Source organism: Emydura macquarii, unplaced genomic scaffold (assembly GCF_026122565.2).
Source record: "Emydura macquarii macquarii isolate MOO-44397 ecotype Brisbane River unplaced genomic scaffold, CSIRO-AGI_Emac_v2 contig_1790, whole genome shotgun sequence".
NCBI lineage: Eukaryota > Metazoa > Chordata > Testudines > Chelidae > Emydura > Emydura macquarii.
In genome coordinates, this window is record NW_027131927.1 from 3,975,430 (window position 1) to 3,989,914 (window position 14,485).

Sequence of the window (14,485 nt, forward strand, 5' to 3'; positions counted from 1 at the left end):
AGTACATGAGATACTTGCAGTGCAAGAAACGAACATGAAGATGCTTTAAATCTATATTATCTCCCTTTTTGGGGGATTCTGAATAAATGCAGGGGTGGCTATAACTCATTACCTTCTAAAGCAAGTATAGCTTCATCTGTATGGAATATTCCCTGTTCCTTGGACTAGTAGCTTCAGTAGCATTTCATATTCTCACAGCAGGATTATTACTTGAAGCGCTTTATCATGAAAGTCACTTTGTGGAAATTAGAGGTTAATTGAGTGAAACAAAAATGTAACAATGTTTGGAGTGCAAACTGGAGGCTTTCCAGGTGCAATACAACTAAAAATCTACACCACTGCACCTTTCAAGGTATTTGCCAGAACTTTTTCTTGTATGTAGGAATGAGTGAGTAAGAAAACAGAATTCTACTTCTGGTTGCTAGAATTTGGGAGCAGATTGAGTGAATCAAACTAATTAGGAACTAAAAAACAAAAGAAAGCATTGTTATCTAGTGGTTAGAACAGAGGACTGGGAATAGTCTCCTGAGTTCTCTTCACAACTCTGACACTCATCCAATGTAGGGATTGGGGCAGGTTGCTTACCTTTCTGTGCCTCAGTTTACTAATTAACAACATGGCCGGGTTGTGGAGAAATGGGCAGAAGAAAGCTACTCCCTTATGGATACTGAGGCTTAATGTATGTGAATCATGTTGATATTTTTCAGATGAATATGTACTGCTATAGTTAACCTGCATTGATAGTCACTGGGTCTTTTGTAGGGCACGTTTTTCTTTGCTTTGTTTAGTGAGTCAAGCCACTTCAACTAGAAGTGTAGGATTCAAGTGTCACTGAGTTGTTGCTGCATCGTGGGTCTCTAGTCAATGTTCCATGACGCCCTGGAGAATAAATTGCTTTTACCCTCAGGAGCCAAAACCTCACTCAATATGCTTATGTCAAGGGACCTTGAAGCATATCCTAACCACTACTTATGCATGGCCTTCTTAATCTCCCATGAGCAACATCCCTTTGAGCTTTCAGGTTTTACTTTGGTAATGCCTGAATTCAGACCACTGCCCAGAAAGAAGTGCCGAGTCAGTGGAGTCTACCAACGGGAATGTTTCTTGTAACTCAGTTTTAAGCAGGTTTTGTTGATGTGCGTAGTCTGTTTCAGACACACATTTACTCAAGGTGAACTGGCAGTCCCAGAAGTAAGGCTTGGTGGAACAATACTACCCAAAGTTTTCTGTAACCAGTTTTAACTCATAGTTACTGTTACTATGCAGTAGTTCTGTTGTATTTGTGGTGTGATTTCCAAGGAGCTGTGAATGTTGTTCACCCATTAGATGGTGCTCTTCCCCCGACTCAGCACATGAACAGGAAATTAGCCCATTCTATCAAGATGTTCTTCTATGGGAACTCTTGTCTAATTTCACGGGGCACTCCTTGCAGATCTGCCTGCTAAACTCAACTGGTTTGACATCAAGAAATCCAGCTTGTATTTCTCTTGACCACTTTTAGGATGAAGCATGCTATTTACTTACCCCTTCACATGTGAATAGCATGTGTTGATGAGGACTGCCAGGTCATCTTCCCTTCATGCAGAGTATTTTGGCTGTCCCTGCCAGAGGCTATCCCTGGTGGCATTATCCATAGGCTATCGTGACTTAGTACCGACCAATTTGTTAATAGTTATTACTGGAGAAATTCTGAAATCAGTTTGTCTCCACCTGTTGGCAGGAAAGGGTAAACCAGTCCTTAGGTTGGTAGAAGAATGTTAAGGAACGGAAAAATCCCACATGGATTCCAAGGTTACAAAATGTGGGAGGAGAATGGTTAAACATTCTGTTCAAATCATGTGAAGAACAGATGGTTTTGAAGCTGGCTTTTATATCCTCCTTTTCATTGCTATAACAGGAAATGCAATTTAGAGATTAGGAGCAAGGGACTGAGTCACAACTTGGGTGCTGTTTCAGGCTGTACAGCTAACTTGCTGTGCTCTCAAATTAATCACCTGTGTGCAGGGAGGTGTTCTGTTCAGCGCTCAGTAAAACTTGGCTACTATGTACGTTAGAAGGCTTGTGTGACTTGGTGTTTATAAATTGCTTCAAGATGCTAGAGAGCAGAGTATTCTAATAGAAAAATAACTCATCCTCCAAGCCTAGACTCTTAACATTGAATTAAGCATAGATTCCACTGAACGTGGAAGTGGTAATTGTTTACTTGTTCATCCTTAGTGGCCGTGCTAAATATCCCTAGGAATTCAGTGCAAGCCAAATGGTGCTGTACCTTTACTGTATAGAGTAAAGTTTCTCTTCAATGTTGTCCTGTGTAACTTCCCTTGATACTTGCAGTGTTTTGGGAATGCTTTTTATTTTCAATAAAATACTTACCAGAATATTACCTTTTTTGCACATGCATCACCAAAATCTGCATTAGTGAACTTGGTTTGTTTACCATTCCCATATTGTTCACAAATTCTAAGTGTATCTTTGGTTCTCTTTAGTTACATAACAGAGGAGATCCCTCTCGAACACTCTTAATGCTTTCAGATATGCAGTTGTGGTGCAATGGCTTTGAAGCTCTGTGCCTGAATTAGAACTGCACAGTGTTCCCAGATGCTGTCCCCCTGCTGTTTAGTGAAATGAGCTTCCATTGTTGAGAGCTTAGTTACAGGATTGCTTCCTCAGGACATAGCTCAACCTTTTGATTTCTGTCTTTGAAATTCCTTTCCTTCCTTCTCCCCCCATTGCTTTGAAGACCCAAGATCCTTATGAGATGCTGGTTTGCCTTCCTCTCCTCCTTTGAGGTCATTAAGCACATGTTTCACAAGAGTAAGGTGTTTGGGGAAAGTATTTCAAATATAAAATTCTTCCTGGTAAACAGGTTTTCAGTAAGTGGCAATGTTTGAAGTTTGGTACCAATTTATCAAGTGGAAACAGCACTGATATAGTTAGGGAGTTTCTTTTAAAAGCTTATCCTCTAATTCTCTCATTGACGTGCGGGGAACATTTTTCCTCTCATCCTTGTGTTAGATGAATGGCTCATTAAAGACTGTCATTGCAACATTCCCCAGCACTGAGCTCACCAAAGCCACCAAGGATTGGCCAGGAATGTTTGGGGTGGAGCTATACTCTCTGTTCATTCATTCTGCTCCCTGGACAGAAGTGCCACATGGCAGTTTCAGGAGGGGCTGTGCTATGATGCACATGAATGGATTTTGATCCCCCACACCTTCCAAGCAGAAGTGGACTCTGTGCTCTCACACCAAGGGAATGTGTGGGGCTGTGAAAGTTAATCATTAAAGGCAAAGCTGCCCATAGCTGGAACAAGAGGTTCAATAACTTGTGAATGCAACAGATCTTTGAAAGGTGATTCTATGCTGTCACTTCCCCTCCCTTCCAGAAAAACGTGCTTGGAAGAAAGGTGGTAGGCTTGCCTCAATGCCATGAGGAGGTCTGATATGAGTTGTGGGGCTTTTTGAAACCCTGCTTAAATGCTTCTGCTGGCCTTTGCCACTTCCCCAGGAAAGGGTATGGGGGAGTTGTAATTGATCTACAGGGAGACAAAATAGAATGTCACAGGAAGGAAATAAGAGATCCGTGCACTTTTAAGTTGCCAAGAATCATTGATATTTCTGCAAATGTCCCTACTTAAGATTTAAGTTGTATTCGATTCAGCTGAACTGGTGGGAGCAGCAGAGGGATTCCCCCCAAAATTCTGTAGTGGAGACAAGACTGTGAAAGCAGATGCGCTGAGAAATCCAGACGTGGGAATAATGCATCTACTTTTATGATGAACAGAGTTCTGTGATAAATCTTTTTATGAGAAAGGCAGTGGGCTTTAACTACAGTAAAATGAAGCTTTTTCCACAATGGAAACAACTTTCTCCAAGGTAGCATAACTAGTGGCTTATTCTGAAAAGTCTTTAGGTCATCACTCCTCAACTGCTCTGAATACTACTGTGCTATGCACTTCCTGAGAAGACAGAGCAGTTTGTGAATTGGATATCAATGAGTGGTGCTCTATATTACAACCAAAATGGTGTTTGCCATTAAATCAGAGACTAACGTTCCTGGAAGCAGGGGAAGGCTTTTTATTGCATCAAACACGTTGGCGTTTAACATATATTAATAAAGTACAATGAGACAGCAGCTTCCTCTGACTACTGCTCATCACCCCCAGTTGAGGAGTCAGGCTGGGGTGGGTGTAGTTGCATGACACAATTTGCCACTTGCTTAATTACCTTTCCTTAGTGTTCCAGGAAGTGTATAGCCCATGTGCCTTATTCTGGCATTTAGCAATCATAACTAGTAGGAACACACAGTCTGAGGTTAGTTTTATACACTTGTCTGAACTTATAGTTTTTATTACCATAATTCATTTGGGTAAAAGGCAGCACTAATGAGTTTAGACTAAGCAGCAGGAAAAATCTGTTTCTTACATTAGACATGGTCTGGGTATTTAGAGCTGGGCTGCAGAGGCGCCTCTGTATCAGGTTGAGTGTCAGACTAAAACGGGGCCAGAGTGGGTAGGGGTCTAAATTGGAGACGGCACTGTAGTCAAGTGGGAAATAGCTGCATATTAAAAAGAAATTATACCTCCAGCATTAGAGCTGCCTGTTTCTTCATTCATGATATGTGGGGATCTTTACCTCACTTATTCTCTAGAACTAGAGCTTTCAGCTATGACAGCAATCTTATACATCTGAACTAAAAATTCTTGATGCATGTGAAACTTCATGCAGTCACTCTAACTGCTGGTAAAGAGGAGTCTCTTAGTATTCAGTTACCTGATTGCTTCAGGAAAGGCACGCTTATATCTCAAGCATGTAGCTGAAACAAAAGTTCCTAAGTGAATTTTGTTCATTTAACTTTGATTGTGTGAGAGTACAAAATGACAAAATCCCCTTCTCCCCAATAGACTCTTGTCATTCCTAATGCATGCTCGTCTGTCCCACCCTATGCATGGAGCATGCTATCCTCTGGATGAATGAGGAGGGCTTTTAGGGTTGCAACTTCTAGATTGGAGTGAACATCTACCATTGGTGCCATTGCTCTATTCTTTCCAAATACACACTGAATCAAGACAGACGACTATGCTAGTTCTCAGACTTGCCAAGGATCATTCTTCACCCTTGTAGTCTTTGTTGTGTAGTCATGTCACTTTCCAAGTGCTCTTCATCAGATAAAGAGGGTAAATCTGTGCAATTGAAATTGGCACATCTAAATCCTGAGCTTCACATTTTAACCTTACCATATTTGTTCTCTGAAAGCCACGTGTAGGGTAGAGTATCAATTAAGCAGCTACTGTCTAAGCTTTTTGAATGAACAGGGTTAGTAACAGTTGTCAAAACAAATGGTGTCTGGCTTGAATACTCTTTCGCTCAGGCTTCCGACTTTGCAGCTGCTCATTGTTTGTCTGGTGGCACTAATCGTGTGTTTCTTGGATGCATGGAATTGTAAATGCAGTGTTTCTAGAATGACAGATCTTAACATCTTCACTCAGTCTCCCATCTGAACAACAGCTTTCAATATTGCATGTGTTTAATATTGTTCCCCGTAGCAGTGACAGTTGTGGTGTTTGTGTGTGGGCTGCTTAAATTTTCACTAAATTGGAAGGATTGAACTCCTGAAGTGCAGTGGCCAACCCACACTGTGGCATTTATAGTGTGATGTTTTTCACATAGGAGTTTTGGTATGTTATACAAATGAGCTCATGCAATTTTAAGCTCCATAGCTCAGTGTTTAATTGTTTGCCATAGAGAGGAGGCCACAGGAAACCAAGAATAGACTGAGGTCGTCCAGCTATAAACAGAATGAGCTTTCTGTTGCTTAGTGCAGGAATTGCTTGCGTGCACTGCAGCAGTTTTTGCTCCCCGTTAACCACATACCTCTACAGCATAATAGGGGCTTGCTCATGTGTGTTTAAAAATGCTCACCATATTTAGCAATGTCCTCTAAATGCAATTTTCATGAAAAATGAACAAGCAGGCGCTCAAATTACAAACGCCAAACTGGCACGTAGTCAAGTCTTAAACGTTGGGTCAGGGTGTATTGTTCCACTGCAACCAGTTAATCTCACCACAAAACAGAATAAAGTGGTTGTTCTTGGAATAAGTTTAGGGAAATGATAGAGGAGATGAAATCTGTGCAAGGTGGTTGATATGGGAAGGGGGTGTGCTGACCTAGAGATGAAGAGTGAGCATGGTGACTATAACTACCAAAGATGGTGAATTAGTATACATGCACATAGATGAGAACTGCACCACATTTTGGTGTATTGGAGCCAAACAGACGAGTTCATATAAACCTGGATGGCTTAGATTAATCCCTTGTATGTTCATTTCTAGACTGAATGCTGCAATATCACATCATCCTCCTCTTATTCTTTCAGACTTTTACAGCATGGTGCAATTCTCACCTGCGGAAAGCTGGCACACAGATCGAGAACATAGATGAAGATTTTCGCGATGGGCTCAAACTTATGTTGCTCCTGGAGGTCATTTCAGGTGCGTCCCTGACTCTGTATTACTGTACATGGTACTTAAAGAATCCCTGGAACCTTGTGCTCCCTCTCAATTGATCACTTAAACTTGGATTGTAAATACTTTGGCCTAGGACCTGTCGCCTTGTTTTAAGTGCATAGTGGGGCTCTGATCCCCTTCTAGGCATGTTCCCATTGCAATTAAACACTCTCGGCTGGCCCCAATCAACTGACTTGCACTGTGGGGCTGTAAAATTGCAGGCTAGATGTTTAGGCTTGAGCCTGATCTATAGGACCCTCCATCCTTGTGGGATCCCAGAGCTCAGGCTTCAGCCTGAGCCCAAACATCTGCCGTGCAATTTTACAGCCCCGAACCCTATGAGCCATGGGTGTTTAATTAAAGTGCAGACATACTCATTAGGGTCTCTTACTACCACAGTACAAATAAGAGACCTATTCCAATGTATGTACTGCTGTCATTTATAAATATTATTTGTATCGCAGGAGGGCCTGAGAGCCCTAGTCATGGACCAGGTGCCAGGTGCAAACACAGAACAGAGAGACAGCTCCTTCCCCCAATAGTGAGATTCATAATGCATGCTTTAACAAATTGCTGCAAAAGTTAAATCAGACTTGAATAATCTAGAAACAGATCTTCTGCCCTTGACATCATGGTAAAGGGGCTTGTTTCATGTTAAATTTCTTCACTTGTCTTTCCCACCAGTGATTTTAGCTTTCACCTGAGACTGTAAAGAAAAGCTGTAACTCTTCTGTTTCCTTTCAGGGGAACGATTACCCAAACCAGAACGAGGAAAAATGAGAGTGCATAAAATCAACAATGTGAACAAAGCTCTGGACTTCATTGCTAGCAAAGGAGTCAAGCTGGTCTCCATAGGAGCTGAAGGTAAGTAATTTAGGCCATCTGAATGTATCAACAGCCAGCCTCAACTCAACTATTAGGAGTCATAGGTCATACCATGTGATTGGAAGAGTTGCTTTGTCTATACAATAAGGTGTTGGATCATTGCAGCTCAGCTCTGTCATGCACTAGGAAGAGACTGGGTTATGCAAATGACTTGAATGACACCAAATGCATATAATTTAGTCGATAGAAAGAGAAATTGGCCCAGAGGTTTATATTACTAGGAGCCTAACTGAATTCAAACAACAATAGTTGATTGCACTTGCTGTAGTTTTGCTAACATGCAGGGGTAAACACTTCAATAGAATTCATTCATTTCTAAAATGTAACTTTATACGCACCATGCCTGTGCCTTAAATGGGAAGTACCATTTTCAGAGTAACAGAGTTATAGGCAGTGAAGAACAATTCAGAAGTCTGTGTGTCCGAGCCTTTAGTAGACAAATCACCATTGTGATCAGGAGTTCAGTAAATGTCAGTTCTGACATAGGTTCATTCATCTCATCAGTGATGGTGTTTTCTCTCCTGCCTCCATTTTGGATTAAAGGATTAAGCTAGAACTCACCCTGTAGGTAAAAGATCTATCCTTCTATTGTATCTGCAAGAGCATATATGGTGAGAAAAGGAACGCTTATATTGAGTTAAAACCACCACGGTTGGAAGTAGAAGCTGCTCTTTAATATATGAATACAGTGCCATAAGCGTGCATGGGGCTTTACACACAGACATGGCCACAAGCAGGGCTTACAGTTGGTTATAACTCTAAATATCATCCGTGTTGATACCTGCCATAGAAATAGCAAAGAGAAACTGAATCCCACCTTACCTACTATTGTCTGGATACTAATGGGGGTGGGAAAGGAAGAACCTCAAGCTTATGGCTAATTATGGACATTGTTATACAACAAAGTTTCAGTGGCATCCTCAGCAATGTTGGCTTAGAGTACCTGAGCATAATGCAAATGGAATTGGCCCTGTGTGAAGAATGTCTTGTACAGAACAAGGCTTTGAAATACCTTCTCCTTCACCGTTAGCTGCATCCAAGGAAAGCCAAGTATACTCAAGGCAATTTAAAAGCATTCTGGGAGCTTGGAAATTAATAGAGTCTTGGTGACTGTCTATAAAGATGCTAGAATCATACCTTGAACTAAGCATTCATTCTCCCTGGTCAGTCAGATGGCTGCACGCTGCTGTTTTATTCAATTAATTGCCATTAGTGATTGGATCAAAGACTGTGTCCAGAAAAACACAATATTTGTGTTTTTTGCATTGTTCCAAGTCTCCAGGCCTGCTATTTCTTTGAGCTTTGCCAAACATACATGCTGGCAGTCAACTTGTTAAGTTTAAAAAACAAAATTCCTGATCTCAGATCAGAACCTCAGATTTTCTTTAGTGATTCTTTACTGCTGGACCCATCCCCGGCTCTGCCTCTCCCAACTGCATTTATTTGGTCAGTCCAAAGAGAAACGCCATGGTTAAACAGACCAGAATTCACAGAATTGCAGAATAGTGAGACTATCCAGGTAGATGGTCATTAAAATGCTATTAACAGTGAGTTCATTTTGGAAGATTGTTTCCGTTTAGGTAGATCACATAGGCTTTTTGATAATTCCATAGTGAGACTTTATTGTAAAGCCTAAAGCTTGAAAAACAAAAACGTTTTGAACTTGATTTTATAACGTGTGTCTCAATAGTCTCTCTGGTATTCCTAAGTGAGATGTTTATGTGAGGGAGAAGTACTGTTTTGTCACATTAATGCAAATAACTTAAAATTTGTCAGTTTAAGATAATTAGTTTGAATGCCAAGTATTTCTCCTCTCTTCCTTACCAGAAAGCATAGTCTAGAAGAGAACTAAACTCTTCCGTCTCCTTTTTGGTGGTTTCTGTATTTGCATCACTACACATCTGTTTATAGTTCTCTACCTTTTAGATTGTCCAGGCTACTGCATTTTTAAACACGTTTTTTCTCTTGATATTCCCTTGTTGGAGTTTACAACACTGGAATAAATTTGGTTAAATTACCCACCCAGGAACACTATTATATTAGACAGGAATAATTTATTGGGGTATTGGACTCCCCATATGCTTCAGGGCATAAACCCTTACGTGGTGGGATTCAGAAGAAACTTCCCTTGGAGCAAGAAACCTCTGCCTACTCCCTCTCTTTAAAGCACCTGGCACTCGCCACTGTTGGGTTGGATAGACTCCTGGTCTGATGTGATAGGGCAGTTTGCTGCTGCAGAATGTACTTTTCGGGAACAGTCTCTTCGTAGACCCTGTCATTGCTCACAAGAACCAGGACCTGTTCCTTGGACTTGTGAAACTCTCGCTGTTCCTTAGGCACCGAGGGATATTGCTAGGATGTCATTTGGCAGTAGGCTACCTTGCAAAGCCAGTTTGAATTAATCGGGTATCCTGCTTTCACTGAGGTTACATCTCTAAATCGAGTGATTGGTGTCTTTTTTTTTTTTTTTTTTTTTTCTCTTGACTATACCTGAAACTAGTGCTTGTTCCAACTAGTGCCACATTGAAATTCAAGGTGCAGGGGGATGGTATCTAAATTGCAAAAGCCAATATAGCCACTGAACTCTCCTCTTAGACATCAGCTGTTGCTGTGACTGTTCAATAGCCCTTTGGGTACCTTGACTTAATTCTTCAGGCTTCCAAGGGTTTATTTGTTTTGGAAGAGGTTTTAGCTGCTTAGAAGACATGAGAAATTGCATATTTAGTTTGTTCAAAGAAATCATCTTGGAGTCACTGTTCGTTTAAAATAGGTCCGGTTATCTCAGAAATAACATAAATTTCCCACTCTCCTTTACTTCATACAGTTGAAACTAATAGATGCAAACTCATCATTTTGAGGGGGATTGAAAGAGGTTTTCTTGCTGTATCTAGACTGCACCTGGCACTGTGACCAAATGGCATTGGCACAGGCTGTGTTCAGATGTAGCTGGCTTTGTCCACGTCAGTGATGCAGCCTCTTATTCTAGAGAGTTGGTTTTAAATATAGGTTTGAAGTGGGGTCATTAATGAAATATCATTTGTGTCCTTGCATGATCATGCCCAGTTGCTAATTTTGTAGCAGTTAGCCTTGTCCACTCATGGGATCTGGAAGTGGAATTTGACTGGAGGGTGATTGGGGATGAGCTCTGTGTGGGGAAACTTGCGTTGTTGAACAGTTCCAGTGCTATCTTACTCTTCCTGAAAAATGCCAAATGTACTGGTACGCTAAAGAAACAAAGTATAAAAGAGATTGATGTCAACCACAAGTCTGGATTCCAGGAACTCCGCAAGTGTTGCTAGTGAAACTTTGAACACTGGTCTGAGGCTTCTGTTCCGCTATCTAGTATTCTTATTTGCCATTCAGAGATTTGTCATCAGACGGGAGCTCTAACTTTGAATTCAAAGATTAGCCTCTGCATATCCTTCACTGAAGCATTCTCACTCTGTCATCTATAAAGTAAAATGTAAACTGGTTAAGGACCCATCAGAACTGAAATGCTGAAGAGTTTGAGTCAGAAAGCAATAAACCTCTTTCTGGATGTGCGTACAGTGCAATCGGCTTAGTATTTGCCTTTCAACTAGACCCCAGAAAAATACTCAGTATTAATGGCTATTTACCATAGTGCCCCTTGAAATCATTCTCCTAGTTTGCTTGCGCCTGGAAGTTGAGTTTGCTGATATCTGCATTAAGAAAATGAGGTTTTCCTCCATCCCTGCTGAGTTTAATGTCAATGTTCTTCTCTCCTCTGTTGCTTTCAGAGATTGTAGATGGCAATGCAAAAATGACATTGGGCATGATCTGGACAATTATCCTTCGATTTGCCATTCAGGACATTTCTGTGGAAGGTAAGAGCCAGATGTGTGCAAGCTGTGTCCTTATTCTCTGCTTCTTTGCTATCCAGCACATTAGAGGCATCTATTTAACGCCAAAACAAAGAATATATCATGGGGAAGATAAAAATGGCGCAGTGAATTGATGCTATTTTATGGTAATCCAGGACAGCTCATGCATCTGCAAGTCACATTTCCTATGCACACTTCTTTTGCATAGCTGTCTGTTTTAGTAAATCACTTGCTGTGCATCTACTTCACTTGCTCTGTTGCCTTCTAAGTGCTAAATACCTGATCCATGAGAATCTGGGGCTGCGTGATGGGTGGACAGTGTTCTGCTCTGCTGTCTTCACCTGTGCTGATCCAGATTTTGGGATAGTCCCTCCAATCAGCTAATGGTAACAGAAGGAAGATGAGCTTTCCTGCATTGCTTGCAGCTGTCCTGACTCAACACACCTATTGGAGACTGTCCTTCCTAGTTGGAGACAATCACTATGGAAAATAAACTACCCTGGGATTACCCTGAATGTGAAGTGTAGTCTTTGACTTGCATGTTTTGACTAGGTTGGCTTGTGACTCAGACTCAGTCTGTAACAAACACTAAGACAAAACAGGGCCTAGGCTGCATCCTTTACTGTTTGCAGATAAATCTGTCATCTGTTGCATTCCAGTCTTATGTTCTTGGTTTAAAACTCTACCAGGAGACAAATTATTCCTGGGCATAGTCCCTTAATTGCCTTGTGCCTTTTTGCAGAGACCTCTGCCAAGGAAGGCTTGCTGCTGTGGTGTCAGAGGAAGACTGCACCCTATAAGAACGTCAATGTACAGAATTTCCACATCAGGTAACTGCTTGTCAGACTACCTCCTAGTGAGTGCTCGACTCTGTCTGCTCCTTTACATGTTTCAAAAAGAATTCTTGCTGGCAGGCAGTGTTGCGTGTTTTGAAGACTGCAAGAAATAGCCCATTCCCTTGGCCTCTGAGGCATTTCCATGAAATATTCAATGGGCCTGGCATTAGAGAAGTGATGCTTTTAGTGCTGCTTGTTTGAAATAAAACCCCCAAATTCATGCATGTTTTGTTTTAGTTAAATCTGCAATGCCAGCTGTCACTGCCTCTTACTGGGCTGTTATTCCCAGGGGAGTCCGGGGCTGGGAGAACCTGAAAGGCCCGATCTAAAGGAAGCATGCGGTTAACTCTGCATAGTACTCAGTCCTGCTGCCTCTAGAGGCAGTAAATCAAGGTGAACTGAAGAAAAATTTCTGTTGGACTCTCCAATATGTATTGATGATCAGTGTTTGTGGTGTATTGTACAGATATATGTATTTAACCCCCATGCACACAGCAATCTAACTTTGATCTCTTTCGTAGCTGGAAGGATGGTCTTGCTTTCAATGCCTTGATCCACAGACACAGACCAGAACTCATTGAATATGACAAGCTCAGAAAGGTACATCTTTGCACTGGCAGTGTTATCTCCACTTCAAAAGCAAAGTTCTGTGCATCTGGACGCATGTCTCACTTAACCTCTCAGAACCCCATTGTAGCTGCTAGCTATATATCTTGTTAGAAAGTGAATTCAGTGCTAAAAGGGAGCATGGAAAAGATCTTCCTTTCAAATGTTAGACTCTGCTCCATTCAGTGAAACAGGAGTTGGAGTCTAGCAGGGAATGATCAGCTAATGGGAGCAGGTGACTAAGGAACCTTTGGATCGGTGGTGGAAAAAGTTACATGAATGCTACAGCAAGTCTGCCTTCAAGAGGAAAGGGGGGTGGCAGACCACTTGCTGAGCAATCCTTGGTGCAGTATTGCCATCTGTGTTAGATGCAGCTTTCAGCGACTGATTCATAACACTCTCAAGTGACATTTTTTGGCAACTTTCCTTTTTCCAGGATGATCCTGTGACGAATCTGAATAATGCCTTTGAAGTGGCTGAGAAATACCTTGACATCCCCAAGATGTTGGATGCAGAGGGTAAGCTTTGCAGTCACTTGCTGTGGTAACCACCTGGATTGGTGGAAGCTTCTGCTGTTGGTGTTGAGATGACTTAGTCCCATAAGCAGGTTGCTTGTCAAGTCAAGAGGAAAGTGCGTTTCCTCCTTTGCTGTGTCACATAGGACTGGGCATCAGGTGATGTGATTTGACAGGGCAACCGGCCTGGCTCATGTTTTAAAAAGTCAAAATTGGCTTTCCATAGAGCGTTCAAATATCCCACTCTTTACGTGATTAGGCTTGTATTTGAAAGGCCACATAAGGCTAATCATGCAGCTCTGAGAGGCTTCTATAAATGCATGACTGATACCGGTAGATGATTAAGCTAAAAACACTTTAAAACCTAAAACATTTGAATGGAAGAAAATTTGGATCTGAAATTTTGTTGTCAGATGCATCATGATCCTGTCCCTTTAAGCCATACTCTGCTTTCACTAGTAGAGAAGCTGACCCAGCTGGAACTATTTGCCCTATAATACCTTGGCCTTTTCCAACTATTCATTCACATTATGAATGGAACGCTCACAGAAGCTAGTGACCTTTCCTGGGTAGAGCCATGGTGTGTCCTGAACAAGAAGTGAGAACAGAATTGAGGAACAGTGTATTGGTTACTTTGGGTAAAAGTGCACGCCAGTTCCTGTTTAGTGTGGTACTAACCTCACTTGACCATCTCCACCGCTAAATTCTGGGGCCGACATTCCTTTCTAAAGATTAGCAGAAACCTTAGCAGCTGCCCTACCTAAAATGATGTGTTCAGTACCAGTAGCTGCAAATGGCTTCTGTTCAATCTGGTTGATTAACTTATCTTTCTTGTTCTGTAGTATATCCAGGACAGTTCTGATACCCTCTTCTGCCCATCCAAATATTCTGGTGCTTTTTTCTTTTAGAGAGCTGCTTATCTGCAGGACTACAGAATAGTGAAGAGTGGGTTTCTTGAGATGACGCTCAGGATGTACCTTGGTGATCAGATCTGACTCACTCTGAAACCAGGGCTCTCCCCTTGATGGCATTAACACTTATTGTTCGCTTGCAGACATTGTCAACACAGCTCGCCCTGATGAGAAGGCCATCATGACCTATGTATCCAGCTTCTACCATGCCTTTTCTGGCGCGCAGAAGGTACCGGAGGCAGCTGTGTCCATCTCGCTATAACTCTTCCAGCTGCGGCATCCCACACTGACCCAGTTTTTCTTGCAGATGGCAGTGGTCTCTTGCTGACTGGAAAGCAAACCTCAGCTAGTTCACATATGCTTAGGGAGCTGTCCAGCTTCCAT

At 41.8% G+C, this 14,485-nt stretch overlaps 1 protein-coding gene across 6 annotated transcripts in view; it reads left to right on the plus strand.

The window, feature by feature from the left end:
• ACTN4 (actinin alpha 4) overlaps positions 1-14,485 on the plus strand; it is a 74,613-nt gene that overhangs the window by 34,649 nt on the left and 25,479 nt on the right. For 3 of the 6 annotated variants that reach the window (XM_067556705.1, XM_067556701.1, XM_067556703.1), the window contains 7 exons: positions 6,377-6,491; positions 7,251-7,370; positions 11,150-11,236; positions 11,976-12,063; positions 12,591-12,669; positions 13,112-13,193; positions 14,245-14,330. In XM_067556705.1, coding sequence (XP_067412806.1) covers positions 6,377-6,491; positions 7,251-7,370; positions 11,150-11,236; positions 11,976-12,063; positions 12,591-12,669; positions 13,112-13,193; positions 14,245-14,330 — 657 coding nt within the window. Of the gene's footprint in view, positions 1-6,376; positions 6,492-7,250; positions 7,371-11,149; positions 11,237-11,975; positions 12,064-12,590; positions 12,670-13,111; positions 13,194-14,244; positions 14,331-14,485 lie in introns of those variants that run through there. The other 3 variants (XM_067556702.1, XM_067556706.1, XM_067556704.1) reach the window with 2 other exon arrangements.